Below are 19,263 nucleotides of genomic sequence, written 5' to 3' on the forward strand. Positions count from 1 at the left end.
CAGCAGAGGGAGGTGGTAGAATGGGGGCTGACCTACGAGAGACTAGGGGCATCATGCAGGGCAAAGAAGTGCTGGGGTCTGCGAACTCCCATGGCGAGCCCCCTCCCCAGGACTCCACTGCCAAGTCTCCACAGCCCAGAGAAAAGGTGGTGGCAGGACCACAGCCTCTGTCCTCAGGGTTTGGTTTAGGGTGGGGTCTGGGCCTGCTCTACAGGAAGTGTTCTGCCCTGAGATTAGAGCTGCCCAGGAGCCAGACCTCCAGGATTCCTTCCTGCCGCCGCCAGCTGGGCCCTGACCTTGTGTACCACAACTCTGCCCACCTACAGCCCTCAGCATCCCCCTTCCCGCCCTAGCCAGACACCGAAGTGCCTTCTACTCCCTCGATGTCAGCTCCCCCGCCTCTCATCCACGTCCCTTCCTGCCCCTGGCTGAAGCTTTAGCCTCGTTCGTGGTGCTTTGGTTAAAATTCCACATTTATTGACTCCTGGGGCCACAAAGACAGGTGCAGGCCTCCACGGGTGCAGGCCTGATGGCCCTCAGAGAAAGTCTAGGCTAGCTGCCTCAAGTCCAGGAGGCAGTTTAGAAGCTGCTTCAATTCCTGCTATTATGATACCAGCCCTGTGGCCCACTCCAGGCTTCGGGTTCTTGCCGTCCTTCTTTCGAACCTATTCCTTGGGGGGTGCGCTGGGGGCCCCTATCCATGCCCCGAGGTGCCAGGCCCTGAACGGATGAGGCAGTTCTTCCCTGTATAGTCATATGGTTGTTGTTTCCAATCTGTACCCCTTGGCTATGAAGTATGGTAGGAAACCGTGGCCCTTTAAGAGAAAGAGTGATGATGGTGGGAGGGTTAAGCGCTCTCTAGACTCTAGACTCAAAGTGAGGAGGAGCCGCAGGGTGGAGAGGCAGTGGCACCTCGCGTTCACCCTGGGGAAATGCAAGTGTGGGGTCTCCGGGCCTGCCAGTGACTGGGTCAAGGTGTGCCTTCAGCCTTGCTCTTCAGGCTGCACCTTCAGAATTGGGTTTGCAGAAGCTCAATAGGAGTGGCAACTAACATCTGAGACTCTGATATTTGGGTCTTTTCTGATGGGAAACCCTCTGGGCATACATGGCAACCATGGAATGGAATTCAGGGGTTCAGAGAGCTGGTGTTGGGGAAAGTCAGAAGGCTCGGGGCAAATCCAGGCTTTGCTGTGTGACCTCAGTGGATGTCAGTTTCTTCATTTATAAAATGAGAAAGTTGGGTTAGGTGGCCTCTAGCCCTTTCTCATTCCCCTCCCCAAGTACCCTGGATCTATATTTGGTCTTGAGGAAGAAGCTGGTGGAAGAATTGAGCAGGGGAAAGGAAGGAGGAAGGAGTGGGGAGTGGGTACCTGGTACTGGATTTGGCCCTGGCGCCCTGGGAGGCCAGTTGGTGTCACGTCTCTCAGCCCCCTGCAAACAACACAGGGCTCTCAGGCCCCCTGTCCTGGGCCTTGTCCCCCTACTGCAGACCCCCTCAGCCCCAAGTCTCCCCTAGCAAGGGGACAGGATTCACAGGAGTCCTAGTGCATCCCCTAGTCCTACCAATGTCTCACCTGATACCCTTGGGGTCCAGGACCTGGGGTCCAAGCTGAGGTGGGGCTGGGCTTCTGGTTTCTGACAGGTAAGGTCTCTGGATTTTGAGGAGGTCAGGCTGTTGAATCTGAAGAGGTCTCTGCTGTCCAGGCAGGCTGAACCTGCCCTCTCTGGGCCCTGATGCTCTCAGAAAGGTTTGTACATTTTTCAGGAACAGACCTGTCATACCCCTCCAGATTCAGGTTCATCATTTCAGAGACCATGGAATCATGGCTTCCTGTGGTCGCCCCAGGGCCATCCATTTCTGTACTTTCCGGGCCTGGCTTGAGGACAGACAACAACCTGCTGCTGCCCCTGTGCTCAGACAGGAACTCCTTTACCTGCAAGGATGGGGAGCTGGCTGGGCATGGAGGTGGGAGAGCCAGAGCAAACCCAAGGGAGGGGTCTCTTGGTTCATATCTGTTGCCTGGGAACTCAGGGATGGGGCAGGGACACTGGGGACAAGAGTCAAGGCTTAGAGAACAGTGGTCAGTGGGGAGTCATTGGGTGGTCAAGGGGGCCACGTTGTGCCATCCTGCCCAGCTGCTAGGTGGGGTGAGGGCGTTGGCCACTCACTGAGGAGACTGCGGCATTCATCTTTTTACCAGATACATCTCCTTTCTTTACCAGATCGAGGACTTTCTGGGTGTTTGGTCGGCATTCTGGAGAGAAGGCAGAGTGGGTGGCAGGTGAGCAAAACTTCTTTTCCAGTGAAAAGCCCCTGCTGACAGATCCAGGCCTACCTCAACTGCCAGCTAAGTGGTCAGCGCACCTTGGAAGGAGGGCCTCTTCTGGGGCTCATGGCTCCAGCAGTGCTGCATTAAATCCTTCAGTACTTCCAAGCCAGGATCTCAGGGCCAGACTGGGGCAGCTCAGTCAATGCAGGCCGGATCTGCCTCTCACACACTGCTTCCCGCAGCAGTGATTTATGGTCCACTACTGGGGTGTGGGTGTGAGGAGAAGGCATTCAGAGTATGAAGGCCACCTGCACCATCACGGAAAGGGGCAGGGAGTGTAGGAGTTGTGAGGAAGGGGTAGGGCCGCCTGAGCAGGTAAAGAAGGAGGAAGAAGCAGGAAGAGGAGGGCTTCGGGATTGGGGGTTTGGGGGAGGGGGCACCTGAGGTGAAGGATCCCAGAGTCTGCCTAGAGTTTTACTCTCAGCTTCTCTTCTGGCTCGCACTGCCCACATTAGGATCCCGAAGCTGCAGGAGACAAAAAGCTGAGGCCTGACCCAACTGCTGACGAGACTCCTTTCCATATACGATCCCTTAGAAGGACCCAGAGAGGTGTAGAAATTGGGGATGTATGTTTGGAGTACCTTACCTGTAGACATCACTGGCCATGGAGGCCTTCCAGTTTATATTAGCCAACAGTTCCGGGGTCAAGTAAGCTGGGGTGCTCCCTGACTCCCCAGATCCTGTCCCTGACTGTGAGCCTCCCAGAAACGCGGACAGGCCCAAATCTACCAGCTGCAAAAGGAGATAAGGAGGAGATAGACAGAGATGGACAGGGCCTAGCAGCCTCCAGAATCCTTTTCTCTCCCCAACAGAAGGTGCGGGCCCTTCTGTGCCTGCACAGATATTATGATCCCAGCCTTGTAAAAGGGATGTTGAGGGTTAGCGGAATGGTAGGACCAGTGGGGCTCCTGGTTGGAGGTCTGGGTCCCCGCTCCATGGGGCTGGGTCAAGGTCTGAGTCTCCTGGACTAGGTCAGCCACGGGTCTTTGGAGGGCCCTGTGGGGTGGACCCATGGAACTGACCATGTTGGCCAAGGCCTCTATCACCTGGTATGGCAGGGGCTAAAGCTCCTGGATGATTCTTGACACTTGGGCAGCCCTGTGTCCAGAGGGAGATGCTGATGGTATTCAGAAGACAGGGCTGCAGCAGGTCCTCTGTCCAGTGGGTGGGGCTGGAGCAGCTCTGGGGCAGGACCTCGTCCGGGGGTTGGGCTGTGTAATGGATGCGCTGACCTTGGCATGCAGCTCTGAGTCCAATAGGACGTTGGGGGGCTTGAGGTCCCGGCGTAGAAGCATGGGGTTCTGGCTGTGCAGGTAGCACATCCCGAGCACCAGCTCCTGCAGCAGGCGGCAGAGGAGCGGCCCCAGCCTTGGGCACTGGGGCTGTAGCAGCACCGCCAGGGAACCGTTCTCTATGAATTGAGTCACCAGAGCCGGCCCAGACACGTGCTCCCCCTCCAGTTTCTTTGTGACCCCCAGCAGGGGCAGCACATGATTGTTAAACAGGCTTGCCATGGCCTTCACCTCCCTGGATATCGCCAGCTGGCACTCAGGCGCAGGTTGGAGCCTAGGTCCCTCCTGGGAAGATCCTTCCCTTCCGCACTCAGGCCCTGCCACGCAGCGGCCCCTCCTCCTCTGCCCAGCCTCCCAGACCAGACACCCGCCGCAAGCGGCTCGGGGCACTCACGAGTTCACGATCTTCACCGCCACTTCCAAACCCCAAGTCCTGTGCTGTGCCCGGAAGACAGCGCCAAATCCTGCACTCGGGGTTCTCCACTTCCTCGATGGGCACCAGCGGGGCTGAGGTACCGCTGTGCCTGAGAGAGGGGGCCTCATCACCCGCTGGCCAGGGCCCCAAGGCCGCGCGGCTCCCCGCACCGCCCCACCCCACCCCCCAAGCCCCGTGACTCAGCTCGTGTTGGTCAGTTCAATCCTCAGCCTCCCCCGTGAGCCCCACTGTGCCCTGGCCTTGGCACGTTCTGTGAGCAAGTCCGTGGGTGCCGTGTGTGTGTGTGTGTGTGTGTGTGTGTGTGTGGCTGCGGAACCATAGCTCACTCTCCACTCACCATAACTTAACACAAGACATCAGGCTGGAAGGTGCGAGAAGCTTCTGGAAGTTGCGAGCCCGCATGCATGGAAGAGGGGTTGGGGGCCGGGAGAGGGGTCAGTCTCCAGGCCACTGCACGGATTCCGCTTCCCGGGTTGCTTTCTCTACACTGCCTGGACCACTTCCTTCTTTGACGGAAGCCTCTGCAGTCCCGCCCTCCGGGGCGGGGGGGAAGGGGGTGCTGGTGGGGTGCCGAACGGAAGCTAGTGCTGTTCCTCGGGTGCCACGGCCAGGTTCACTGTCACTGGGTATGCAGGGCGCCACGGAAGGAGTCCTTACCTTCTAGGAACCCACAATCAACCGCCTTCTAAGCTGCTGTCTCTCCCTTCTCCCACCGGATTCCCAGCTCCACCGCCAAGCCTGGGATGGTGAGGATTGGGGGAGATGTTGCTGAGGAGGACATTATGGTCCTACGCTTCCGCTCTCCCCCAGCTGCCTTAAGATCACAGCTAACACGTGTCTAAAGCTCACAGTGTAGGAGGTACATATTATAGATTAGCTTATGGTAATTCTCACATCAACCCTAAGGAGATAGGTACTGCTTTTGTTACTTCTTTATAGGTGAGGAAGCGGAAGCACGGATAGTGTAAGTACCTGGCCCAAGCGTGTGTGGAACTGACCTCCAAGCCTGGCTCTGAACCATCAAGCTTTGCTATTTTCACATAGGCTTCAGCTGGTGGGGGAGGTGGCTGGGGTAGGTGTGAAGCAACCAACAGTCTGCATTCCTGCCCTTGGTAGTGATTTGTCTGCTGGCAAGACCAAGACCCACTCCCAGGGTGTTGTGGTCAGCTAGGCGAATTGGGCCAGCCAGAGTGTTGCTGATATTGTGGTGTATACTGCAGTGGAAACACCTCAGAGCCTCTCTGCCCTCTCCCCCCATGGCAAATCCTCCATGCAACTTCTCTGGTTAACAAATGTTCTTGCCAAGCATTTACTCTGGACAAGGGCCCTGGAGAACTCAGGAACAAGGGGAACCTTAAGGATTCAGGGTAGACAGAAGGTGTCCATATTTTACCTGCCCAAGGCCTGACCATGGCTGGAGGTTGTGGAATTAGATATAGCCAGCCTTAGGCACTCGGTTCTTTTTGGGGAGACCCAACCCTGTGGTTCGTGGGTCATGGGCCAGGGCTCACCGGAGGGTGCTCACCTTGGTGTGAACTTTCCATTCTGTCCAGTGGTCCATGGGCCCTGCTAGTTGGAGCAAAAGTGGCCAGCAGTTAACTGTGGTTTCTCCAGCACCTGGAACTCCAGGATCCACATCATGGCTTCTTGTGGAGTCAGTCCATGCTATTTTCAACCTATTTAGGGAATTCTTAGACTGTAGTCTCTTTGAAAGCTGGTACATGGTAGGTACCCAGTAAATATTTGTTGAATTGAACTAATAAATGAACAACGAAAACTTTTTTTTTTTGCGGTACGCGGGCCTCTCACTGTTGTGGCCCCTCCCGTTGCAGAGCACAGGCTCCGGACGCGCAGGCTCAGCGGCCACGGCTCACGGGCCCAGCCGCTCCGCGGCATGTGGGATCCTCCTGGACCGGGGCACGGACCCGCGTCCCCTGCATCGGCAGGCGGACTCTCAACCACTGCGCCACCAGGGAAGCCCTTTTGGATTCTTTTTTGGGGAGCCCTCTCCAGTGCCCAGGGCATGCGCTTCTCCTTTAGTGTTCCAAGCAGGTCGAAAGTCTCTTTTCACTTGTTTTTCCTTAGCAAAGTGGAGGGACTGATGCTTTCACAATGAACCATACTGTCTAGGGCCACCTGCCCCAGCAAATGGAATCCCTGTTTATCATCTGTTTCTTCACACACCGGTTTCCCAGTGGTGTCCCACTGGCAGAACCTAAGTTGCCTGTCTGCACACTCGAGGCAAGGGAGACTGGAAAGGGTAACTTCTTTTTTTTCTACCATAGCATGAAGGGACTAAAAAGATTTTGAGCAGCCATCAATGACAAGTGTCCACACACATACAACAACCATAATGCACCTTCTACTATCAGTGTGGAGTCCTTCTCTCTTCACTTACTGTGTCTAGTTAATGTTCATGATCTAATTTCTGTGCTCTCCTAGCCCCTCTCATCCCGGTAATGCAGTTTTCCCAGCTGGATGTTCTCCTCCCTCTCTTCGCCCCCCCCCCACCCCCGCTCTCTCTCTCTCTCTCTGTCTCTCTCTGTCTCTCTCATAGGGAGTTGACTATAGCCTAATGGTCAAAGGTCCAGGCTCTCAGATCAGGCTACCTGGGATTCAATTGCGCTTCTGCAAGTTACTAGCTCTTTGACATTTGCCAAGTTACTCAACTTCTCTGAGTTTCAGTTAATTATAGTACCTACAGGGCTGGGCTGGTGTGAGGATGAAATAAAATAATACAGCACATTTCCAGGCACATGTTATGTGCTTAATAAGTGACAGACATTAATACAATCAACATTATTGCATTTCCAATCTGAGGAACATTTCTAATTCACCAAAGGTAGAGCAGAGAAAAATGATTTCACTGCTGCTCAGTGAAATAGCTAGCTTTTCCTTCTGGTAAATTCCCAGCCCCACCCTTTCCTCCCAGGGCTCCTCTAATGACTCACCCATCAGGTATTCTCACTCCTCTCTTGCAGACAAGTGTCCTGAGGGAGCGATTGAGGAGGTCAGTTGCGTCCCTGCCTGTGGTCTAGAGGAGTTCGGGCTTTAATCCTGAGTCTCTAGCTTCTTGGCTGTAAGGTTGTCTAAGGTTGAGAAGGTCACATGGTTGACCCAAAGATGGGCTTTGGGCCTGAGGCGGCTGCTTTTGGTGCTCCCTGCCACACATTCTCAGGCCGCCTTTGATCTGAGCTGCCGCTGCGGTGGATGGCCCCACGACCCTGCCAGTGCCCCATCCAAGAGGCCTGTCTCTGTTTTTCTCCCTCAGTTGACAGAACTGTGGTGAGAGGAGAGGAGAGTTAATGCCCTGGGGGTGACCCTCTCAGTGGAGGACATGGGTCAGTGCCCCAGCCTCCTTTCTTTCAAAGGGTCAATTCTGGGGTGTGTTCTACAGTTCTTCAGAGGGCCTCTGGCTAGACTGAGCTCCACAACAGGAGCTAGCTCAGTAGGTACCTTTTGGGGGCATTTTCTCCTACCCTGACTCACATTTTCTGCTCCGTCCCTCCTGACCCTTGGGACCACTCTCCAGGAAGTCTCAAGTTCTGGTCTCAGGCGCTATTTTCAGGGGAACACAATCTAAGCCCTCTGCCCTGTTTCCTCCTCATTGTTTATCCTCTGAATGTCTTTGTGACTAGGATCCCTCCCTGACTGGAAAGAAAGAAGAAAGGAGGGGAAAAGAAGTGAACAGAATGAATCTAACTCTCTCAGAGATGGGGAATCATGTATATGGGCACCTATGGCTCTCTCATCTCTTATCTCATTCAAATTTTAGCAACAAACCTGTGAGGCAGATAATTATTAGTCCCATTTTATGGATAAAGAAACTGAGAGGCTGTGAGAGGTTAAGTAACCAGCCTGAGGTTATACAAAAACTTTGTGGCACAGTGGGGTTTTAAACCCAGATCTATGCTCCTTCAGCTGCTTTCTTTTATGGGTGAGGGCCTTTGAAAGAATCTGGAAGCAGGACTTTGAATCAATCAAGTAAGACTATCAGCTTTTTTAAGCTAAATATTTGAACAGTGTTATTGAAGTAGAGCTGACATTCAGTAAACTGCACATATTTAAGGCGTACAATGTGATGAGTTTTGACATATGTATATGTCGGTGAAACCATCACTACAATTAAGGTAGTGAACATATTTATCACACCAGAAACTTCCTTGTGCCCCTTTTCAATCTTTCACTCTGCCTTTCTATGCTATTTTCCCTTTCCTGGTAACCACTAATCTGCTTTCCGTCACTTTGTGATTGGTTGGCATTTTCTATTTTATATAAATGGAATCACATAGCATGTATTCTTTTTTGTCTGACCTCTTTCACTTAATGTGATTATTTTGAGATTCACCTATATTGTTGTGTGCATAAGTAGTTTATTCCTTTTTATTGCCAAGCAGTACTTCATTGTACCACAATTTCTTCATCAGTTTGCCTGTTCATGGACAATAATTTTTGGCTATTACAAACGTACATGTCATGTACACATCTTTGTATGGACCTATGTTTTCAATTCTCTTGAATAAATATCTAGGAGTGGAATGCTCAATCATATGATAGGTATATATTTAACTTTTGAAGAAACTGCCAAACATTTTGCCAGCATGGTTGTACCATTTTACATTCCCACCAGCATTGGGTGAGTCTGAGCTCACACGGAACTATCCACCACAGAGGGTCCTAAACAAGATGAACCCAAACAGACCTACACCAAGACATATTATAATAAAAATGGCAAAAATTAAAGATAAAGAGTGGATTCTAAAGGCAGCAAGATAAAAACAAAGAGTTAATTACAAGGGAACCCCCATAAGGCTTTCAGCTGACTTCTCTACAGAAACACTGCAGGCCAGAAGAGAGTGGCAAAATATATTCAAAGTCTTGAAAAGGAAAAATCTGCAACCTAGAATACTCTACCCAGCACTATTATCATTTAGAATATGAGGAGAAATAAAGAATTTCTCAGACAAGCAAAAACTAAAAGAATTCAGCAATACTAAACCTCTCCTAAAAGAAATATTGAAAGGTCTTCTTTATATAGAAAAGAAGCAAGAAGATATAGGAAGGAGAAAATCATAACTGGAAAGTAAACCACTTAAATTAGCCAGTATACAGATTAAAAAGAAAAAAAAAACAACTATTTGTGCAACGAGGATTGCATGTGCTGCAACTAAGACCTGGCACAGCCAAATAAATAAATAAATATTTTTTAAAAAGTAGAAGAAAAGAAAGAGAACCCAAATAAACAAAATAAGAAATGAAAAAGGAGAAATCTCAACTGATACTACAGAAATACAAAAAAAAAAGAATACTGTGAACAATTATATGCCAAAAAATTTGACAACCTAGAAGAAATGGATGACTTTCTAGAAATATACGGCCCACCAAAACTGAATCAAGAAGAAACAGATAATTTGAATAGGCCAGCCACTAGAAGTGAAATAGAATCTGTGATTTAAAAATTCCCTATAAACAAAAGTCCAGGACCAGAATGCTTCACAGGCAAATTCTACCAAACATACGAAGAACTTATACTGATTCTTCTCAAACTCTTCCAAAAGATTGAAGAGGGAACACTCCCAAAGATATTCTATGAAGCCACCATCACACTGATACCAAAACCAGACAAAGATACTACCAAAAAAGAAAATTACAGGTCACTATCTTTGATGAATATAGATGCAAAAATTGTCAACAAAATATTAGCAAATTGAACCCAACAACACATAAAAAAGATCATACAACACGACCAAGTGGGATTCATCCCAAGTTCACAAGGATGGTTCAACATATGCAAATCAATCAATGTAATACACCATATAAACAAAAGAAAAGTCAAAAACCACATAATCATCTCAATAGATGCAGAAAAAGCATTTGACAAAATTCAACATCGATTCATGATAAAAACTCTTACCAAAGTGGGTATAGAGGTAACATACCTCAACATAGTATAAGCTGTTTTCAACAAACCCACAGCCAATATAATAGTCAACAGTGAAAAGCTGAAAGCCTTCCCACTAAAATCTGGAACAAGACAAGGATGTCCACTCTCACCACTTCTATTCAACATTGTATTGGGGACTTCCCTGGTGGCGCAGTGGTTAAGAATCTGCCTGCCAATGCAGGGGACACAGGTTCGATCTCTGGTCTGAGAAGATCCCACATGCCGCAGAGCAACTAAGCTCACAAGCCACAACTACTGAGCCCATGTGCCACAACTACTGGAGTCCATACGCCTAGAGCCCGTGCCCCACAACAAGAGAAGCCACCACAATGAGAAGCCCGCGGACCACAGTGAGGAGTAGCCCCTTCTCGCTGCAACTGGAGAAAGCCCGCGCACAGCAACGAAGACCCAATGCAACCAAAAATAAAAGAACCCCCCCCAACCCCCCCCAAAACCCCATAGTATTGGAAGTCCTAGCCACAGCAATCAGAAAAAAAAAAGGTATCCAAATAGGAAGGGAAGAAGTAAAATTGTCATTATACACAGATGACATGATACTATATTTAGAAAACCCTAAGGACTCCACACAAAAACTACTAGATCTAATAAATGAATTCAGCAAAGTAGCAGGATGCAAGACTAACATTCAGAAATCAGTTGCATTTCTTTACACTAACAATGAAATATCAGAAAAGGAATGTATTTCCCACCTCTCATAGGACCTGATCCATGATCAAGTCTCATTTAATTTTTCCAACTCAGGAAATTGCTTTACTTAATATCTTTTGAGTGTCTATTATGTGCCAGGCACTGTAATTATGCATCATACACTTCTATCCAGCCACTAACCTTAAGTAGATACTAGTTCCCCCGTTTTATACATGAGGAAATTGACACAAAGATTAAGGAGTTTTCCCAAAGACAACTCTGAAATGGTGAAGCCTAAATCTAGCCCAGGTCTATCAGTCTGACTCCAAATCTGTGTTATTCCCACTATACTATACTACCTCTCTCCTTCCTACTTTTCTGAGCAGACAGAAATTACTTTCCTTCCTATCTCTTCAACATTACTCCATATCTTCACCTATTTTTTTTAAATTAAAGTATTATTTACCATGTTGTGGCAATCTCTGCTTATGGCAAAGTGACTCAGTTATACACACAGAGAAGTTCTTTTTTTAAATATTCTTTTCCATTATGGTTTATCCCAGGAGATTGGATATAATTCCCTGTGCTATATAGTAGGACCTCGTTGTTTATCCATTCTAAATGTAATAGTTTGCATCTACCAACCCCAAACTCCCAGTCCATCCCTCTCCCTCTCCTCCTCCCCCTTGGCAACCACAATTCTGATCTCTATGTCTGTGAGTCTATTTCTGTTTTGTAGATAGGTTTGTTTGTGCCATATTTTAGATTCCACATATAAGTGATATCATGTGGTATTTGTCTTTCTCTTTCTGACTTACTTCACTTAGTATGATAATCTCTAGTGGCATCCATGTTGCTGTAAATGGCATTATTTCATTCATTTTTATAGCTGAGTAGTATTCTATTGTATATATGTACCACATCTTCTTATCCATTCCTCTGTCATGGACATTTAGGTTGTTTCCATGTTTTGACTATTGTGAATCGTGCTGCTATGAACATAGGGGTGCATGTATCTTTTCAATTTAGAGTTTTGTCTGGATATATGCCCAGGAGTGGGATTGCTGGATCATATGGTAATTATACTTTTGCCTGATGATTCAGGAGAAGCATAGTTGTTGCTGAGACCTGAGAAAAAAGTATCCCTGGGTACAGAGTGAGGACTCCGAATAGCTGCTGTAGATGTCGTGGACAGCATTCCTAAAATAGGATAACCATGACTGTCATGAAGCTGCTTCTTTTTTATTTATATAAATTTATTTATTTTATTTATTTATTTTTGGCTATGCTTGGTCTTCATTGCTGCGTGCAGGCTTTCTCTAGTTGCGGTGAGCGGGGGCTACTCTTCGTTGTGGTGCTTGGGCCTCTCATTGAGGTGGCTTCTCTTGTTGCGGAGCACGGGCTCTAGGTGCGCAGGCTTCAGTAGTTGTGGTACGTGGGCTCAGCAGTTGTGACCTGCAGGCTCTAGAGCTCAGGATCAGTCATTGGGTGCACGGGCTTAGTTGCTCCGTGGCATGTGGGATCTTCCCGGACCAGGGCTCGAACCTGTGTCCCCTGCATTGGCAGGTGGATTCTTAACCGCTGCACCACCAGGGAAGTCCCACTGCTTCTTTTCTTTTCTTTTTTTTTTTTTGCGGTACACGGGCCTCTCACTGTTGTGGCCTCTCCCGTTGCGGAGCACAGGCTCCGGATGCACAGGCTCAGCGGCCACAGCTCACGGACCCAGCCACTCCGCGGTACGCGGGATCCTCCCAGACCGGGGCACGAACCCGTGTCCCCTCCATCAGCAGGCGGACCCTCAACCACTGCGCCACCAGGGAAGCCCCCACTGCTTCTTTTTAAAAAATCTTTTTTTAATTTATTTTTTTAAATCTTTGGCCGCACTGTGCAGCATGCAGGATCTTAGTTCCCTGAACTGGGATCGAACCAGTGCCCCCTGCATTGGGAGCACGGTATCTTAATCACTGTACCGCCAGGGAAGTCCCAAGCTGCTTCTTCTTAACTATGAAAAGAACTTGATTCATTCTGTATAATATATAATGAGAATAATTACATGTTAAGTCAAGAGTATCTTAATTAATTAATTAATTAATTAATTAATTTTTGGCTGTGTTGGGTCTTCGTTTCTGTGCGAAGGCTTTCTCTAGTTGCGGTGAGCGGGGGCCACTCTTCATTGTGGTGCACGGGCCTCTCACTGCCGTGGCCTCTCTTGTTGCGGAGCACAGGCTCCAGATGCGCAGGCTCAGTAGTTGTGGCTCACGGGCCCAGTTGCTCCGTGGCATGCGGGATCCTCCCAGAGCAGGGTTCGAACCCGTGTCCCCTGCATTGGCAGGCAGTCTCAACCACTGCGCCACCAGGGAAGCCCAAGAATATCTCATATTAGAGGAAATATGAGTAACTGAATTTTATGGATAATCCCTACATCCCATTTCTCTAGTTTGCAGAGGCTGCTAATTGACCCCAATAGTCTTTCTTCCCATCTTCTTTAGTAATAGAACCTGATATTTTCAGGTGAATATATGTCCACTTGGAATAAATACACTTCCCAGCCTCCCTTATACCTATATGTGACCATGTGACTAAATTCTGGACAATTGGAAGTAAATATAAATGGAGTGTGGAGGAAGTGGTGTGTATTCTTCTGCTCTTTGTTTTCCTGTTGGTTTAAAAGTGAATGTGATGGCTATACCTTGAGCAGCCGTCTTCCGTGAAGTGGGATGCTAATAATGGTGGAGCAGCAAGATGGAAGGAGTTGGGAGTCTCATAGTTGTGGCATTGACATACTACACCTTGAATTTTTACCTGTAGAGCCTTTATATGAGAGAGAAATAAACTTCTATCTTATTTAAGCCACTGATATTTCAGGTTTTTATGTCATACCCAGCCAAACCTAATTCTAACAGATGCACCTAGTTATTAAAACACTATCTCTTATCAACTCTTCAATCGGTCAACAAATATTTTCTATCAATCTCTGTATCCCAGAGCTTAGCATGGTGACGGCACATAATAGATGTTCAATAAATGTGAGAGATTAAATATACAAATGGACAATGGCCAGACCACATATAACAATAGAACTCTGACCTGTAATCTACAGCAACTCCCCAGGCCATTATCTACAGTAACCAGCCTAGGAAGCCAGCCTACTATATATGTCAGGCTTGCAGGAATTCAGACCACTATCTCTAGCAACCAGCCTAGGAAGCCAAAAATTAAGTCCTGTAACAATCTTCTCCACACAGCTAGATCTTGATTAATAAGTGACAGCTTCCCTAAGTTTTGTTCCTGCTTCCAAATTAGGACCAACTAGAGAAAGCCAAACAATGCATCTTTAACCAATCACATAGGAGGCCCTGCCTTCAGTTAGCCCACCTACAGCTTCCCCATACCAATAGCTTCCAATCAGGTCATACCCAAAGCCTTTCTTTTTTTCCACAATAAAGCTTCCCTACTCCTTTACCTGACTTTGAGTCTCTGCCAAAATGCAAGTGAGGGTGGCTGACTCCCTTGCTGGAGGAAGCTCTGAACAAATAGCTTTTGCCTGTTCTCATTTGATTGGTTTTCATTTATTTCCACTAGTGTTTATTAAATATATGAAATGTAAAAAAAAAAGATTTTAGTAGATAAATAGACAGCCAAGGTTCCTTTCAGAGAATTTATACTCTAGCGGGGTACACAGACATTAAACAGTGTTTACACAGTTATATTATTACAGTTGGGAGATGTGTTATGACTGCTATGAGAATGCTATGAGATTATAGCTGAGATCTAGAGATTAGTAGAAGTTTGGCAAAGAAGGTTGTGTGTCAAGAGAGATCCAGGTAGGAGAAACAGTAACTGCAAAATCCTGGAAGTGGGGAGGACTTGGTACACACCAGGAACTGAAAAAGTCCAGGACCGTGAAGAGACTGTGCCTCAGGTCCTCGTATCTAGCTCCCCAGAACTACTACTGTCTAGCTCCTACATGCCCATCCTTCCTGAAGCCTGATTCTCCTTTTCTTTTAGTTCTGTGATCTCTCCTGTCAAAACGTTCCTCTTTTGCTTGTTATATGGAGCCAGTTTCTGTTGCTTCCAACCAGTCATCTCTTATTGATAGAATTGCTTTGTTACATCTCCTGAATTACCAGTTACTGTTAAACTCTTTTATTAGCATGTAGCATTTCACATTTACATTTTATCCCCCAATTAGATAATATGTAACTGGAAGGAACCACTAAGTTTTGGGGTGGTTGGTTACACAGCATTTCCTCAGGCTTGAGGTCCAGGATTTAGGTGATGAGATCTGGGCCCTTGTGCCTGATCTTGGTGCCAAGATGGGATGAGACTTGAAGGTCTTATGGGGAGGGGATGAGTGTGGGAAGGATGTGTATTGTTATGACTAGACTGTGACAGATTTTATTTTCTAAAGATGACCATGTGTATGTGTTTATCACATTCTGCATGCTCTTCTTGCAATGTAACTGATATTTCTTCCACCTAGAGTTGGGGTCTCTGTTCTCACCCCTTGATTCTGGCCAGGGGCTTGTGACTTTCAAGACTAGGTCATGAAAATGATGTAGTTTCTACCTGGAGCTCTCTCTCAAAGTTGCCATTTTGTAAGGAATCCCAAGCCACAAGGAACAGTCATATGTATGTGGTACAGCCAATTGCTCTAGCTAGTCTCAGCCACCAGTCAATGTCAACAGCTAGACCTGTGACAATTCTAGCTCCTAGCCTTCAAGTCCCTCACCAGACATTGTGGAGCAGATAGGAGCCTTCCTCACTGCTGAATTTCTTACTCACAGAAACCATGAGAGATAATAAATGATCATTGTGGTCTGAAGCCACAAAGTTTTGGAAGTGATTTGTTATGCAGTAATAGAAACTATTACGTTATGTAAAAACTTGAAGTTTTTGTGTTTAAAATTTTTCAGTGAAGGAGACATCTGAAAGCTGTTAGCTTCAACCCTGGAGAAACAAAGACATATTGTAATTTTTGGAATTTATTGTGAAATGGGATTTTTAACGAATTGTGCCAATCTTTTCCTTAGATTTTTTCTAAATATATATATTGCTTTCTGTGGAGAAAATTTTTAAATTAAAATCAATATTTAGTCATAAAAATGAATGATGTACTGATGCGTATTACCAATGGATGAACTTTGAAAACCTTATGCTAAGTGGAAGAAGCCAGACACAAAAGGCAACATTATGTGATTCTGTTTACATGAAATGTCCAGAATAGGCAAATCTAGAGACAGAAAGTGAATTAGTGGTTTCTAGGGAGAAAGGGAAGGGGAGAATGGGGAGTGACTACTAACAGGTAAGGCATTTCTTTTTGGGGTGATGAAAATATCCTGGAATTAGATATGGTGATAGTTGCACAACCTTGTGAATATACTAAAAAGGTAGGAGCTGTACACGGAGTTGTACACTTCAAAAGAGTGAATTTTATAGAATGTGGATTATATCTCAATAACAAATTAAGATTATTAAAAAGTTTCCTTTGATCAACCATAAGTGAGATAGATCAACAAATCTGGCTATACTGTCCATATGTGAAGATCAATTTTGACAAAGTCACTGACAAATTTGCAAAAATTAAGACTTGGAACAGAAATTGTAATGTTATAATTCATTTCTATGACAGACCAATATGTAAGTATATGTTTTCCCTTTGTATTTAAAATAAAGGTATATGAAATAATTGCAATTATTAATCTGTTGCCTTTTCCTGTCTTTTACTGTTTTATCTATCTATCTATCTATCTATGTATTTACTGGCCTTGTTAGACATATGAGCATAGGAAGTCAATAAAAGAAAATTATTACTCTTTCCATTTTTTCTGGCTATTATTTTTCATATCATGATTAATACTGAAATTATTTTTTTGTTATAGAGAAGAGTTTAAAAATGATATGCTTCTGTTGTCAAATGTGTAAAGTATGCCATTTGTGTTAGATACTGTTACTGAGAGTCTAAGAAAAAATCAAGGTCTAAACTGGAATGGCAATGAAGGGAATGCAAAGGAAGGAGATAGATATAGATATAGATATAGATATAGATATAGATATAGATATAGATATAGATAGATACATAGGTAAATAGATACTCTATGAATAAAACAGTTCTGTACAGTTAGGGGGCAAGGAAGAGGGAGATGTCAAGTACGAAATGTATCTCCAGCCTGATAATAACTGGCAATTCTTGGGAGTATGGTTTATAAATATAGGTACCCAATGCCTAGAAATGCCTCTGAACATAGAGGTTCCTCAATACATATTTTTTGTTTGACTGAATGATCTTGTATAGCAGCGGTCCCCAACCTTTTTGGTGCCAGGGACCGGTTTCGTGTAAGACAATTCTTCCACGGACGCGGTGGGTGGGGGGATGATGGTTTCGGATGATTCAAGCGCATTACATTTATTGTGCCCTTTATTTCTATTATTATTACATTGTAATATATAATGAAATAATTATACAACTCACCGTAATGCTGACAGGAGGCGGAGCTCAGGCGATAATGCGAGCGACGGGAAGCCGCTGTAAATACAGATGAAGTTAGGCACGCTCACCTGCCGCTCACCTCCTGCTGTGCGGCCCGGTTCCTAACAGGCCGAGGACTGGTACGGGGGGGTGGGGGTTGGGGATCCCTGTTGTATAGGACACATTTTAATTGCTTCACTTACTCTCCATCCATCTTTTTACTCCAGCTATTACTGTGGCAACCAACTGCTTGTCCATGTCACCTGACAGGACCTACTCACAGGCACAGCTCCTATCTTTTTTGCATCTTGCCCAGGGGCTTCTTTGCTGCAGCCTTGTGGGACACCTACAGTTTTCTGACCCTCGTGTAAGACTGGAAGAGTGAGGGAATTAACACACAAGGGGCAACTCTTGACAATTGGGGGTGAGGGCAAGCAGACAAATATCCCATCTCTTGAATCACATTCTGTATGGCTCCACAGAAGGTGCCCAGGGGGGACAATGTTCCAGTTGCTCAGGGTGGTAACCAGCTCCACATCACACCCTTGGACTTTCCCCTTTCACTCTTTCCAGCCCCCCACTTTTGTCCCTTGTGATTGCTCTCCGCAATAAACTACCTGCATCTCATTCTTTTTTCAGGCTCTGATTTTTGGGGGAAAGCCCACCCTAAGACAGATTCCTACGTATAATGTGGTATAGTGGAATTAGCACTGGACAAGGACCCAGGAAACCTGGGTTCCAGACCTAGCTCTGTCACTAACCTCAAATAAAGAGTTGGATGATTTTATTACTATTTTCAGATGCACATGTATTGACAGGAAAAGCTCTCCAAGCCATTTGTTAACTGCGAAAAAAGCAAAAAGTCAAGAAATATGCTTGCAGCATGGTCTGAAGTACACAGAAAGAGCAGGCATGTGTACGTATATAGATTAAAAAATTTGTACAAAATGGCGGAGTAGCAATCGAAGCTTACTATATATTTTTGTATGGCTTGAATCGTTTACAAGGAGACGGTATTTTGTGTAACTGAAAAGAAAAAAAAAGAAATAAAAAGAAAGTCCACCTCCAAGGCGTTGAATCATGCTTGTGAAAGTGGAGAGCATAAGTCAAAGCGCTCCACGAACACAAGGTGAGAAAGCGGAGCTGTGTTCAGGTGTGTGCGCTAGGGGGCAGCCGAGCGAGGACAAAGGCCTGACGGGCGAGAAATCGGACCTGCGGGAGGGAGGGCGGCTGAGTCTTTGTAGTCGCCAGGGGGCAGATGTGTAGGGCAACCGAAACCTACAACCATCCACTCTTCCCCTGGCAGGATGTTGCAGAAGTCATAAATTCCATCCCTCTGCTGCAGCCGAGACAGATCCGAGGGTTTTCAGAGTCATGGGGATCCCCCTTCTACTCCCCACCGAGGGAAGCTTGGCGCTCTGAGCAGCCTGTAAGCTCGTTCATACCACATTTACGCTCAACAACTCTTTTCTCCGCCCGCACCCCCGGCCCCCACCGGCAGAGGGGAAATTGAGTCACTGGAAGGCGAGGCCAGAGTCGCCAGGGGAATGTGCGCCAACGCCAGCCTTCAGGGCCTTCCAGATGCTGGGAGGACGGGGAGGGACCTCCAGGAAAATACACAAAGTGGGGTGAGAGGGGGGAGCGGCAGGCTGGGCAGGAGCTGAGCCAGACACATGGAGAAACGCTGCCCAGGATCAAAGGAAATATGACATTTGAAAAGAATGTGCACGTCTGCTTGTGCTGCGGAGGCGGGCAGGGCGGGGGCGGCGTGTGTGGGATCAGGGGCTGGAGCGGGGTCGAGGTCTCTACCCCTGCCCTTCTCGCCTCCGCTTCCCAAGTTCCTCTGCCCGCCTCTTAGGTGGAGGCTGGCCGGACGTTTCAGGATGTTCCTCGCTCTCCCTCCCCGTGGGTCTCTCCTTCCTTTATTTCCGAGATGAAGCTGGAAGGGAAATGTAACCTGAGGAGACCAACCGAAGGGGGAAAAAAAAGAAAAGAAAAGAAAAAAATCAAACCAGGCCGCCTCCCCGCTCGGCCTCGGAACATTCTTCCCTCCCCGCCCGCCTGGCTTCTTCTCCCCGCCCCTCCGGCGTCTGGGCCCTGGGCTCGCCGCCGGGGCAGCTCCGCACGTCACTGGGGTCCCCCGG

At 47.1% G+C, this 19,263-nt stretch overlaps 1 protein-coding gene across 1 annotated transcript; it reads right to left on the minus strand.

Annotated features, from left to right (window-relative positions):
* Window positions 1-445: 445 nt before the first annotated feature.
* On the minus strand, window positions 446-5,619 carry RIPK3 (receptor interacting serine/threonine kinase 3; the record flags this gene model as incomplete). Its single annotated transcript, XM_081228276.1, is given in 13 exon segments — window positions 446-815; window positions 1,371-1,431; window positions 1,575-1,667; window positions 1,671-1,934; window positions 2,170-2,255; window positions 2,366-2,443; window positions 2,446-2,532; window positions 2,749-2,795; window positions 2,917-3,062; window positions 3,563-3,896; window positions 4,017-4,091; window positions 4,093-4,146; window positions 5,570-5,619. Coding segments are annotated over 13 exon segments (1,599 nt in total). The 3' UTR covers window positions 446-591.
* Between the last annotated feature and the right edge of the window lie 13,644 nt (window positions 5,620-19,263).

This window comes from Mesoplodon bidens, assembly GCF_964165515.1.
Source record: "Mesoplodon bidens genome assembly, chromosome: 3".
Taxonomy (NCBI): domain Eukaryota; kingdom Metazoa; phylum Chordata; class Mammalia; order Artiodactyla; family Ziphiidae; genus Mesoplodon; species Mesoplodon bidens.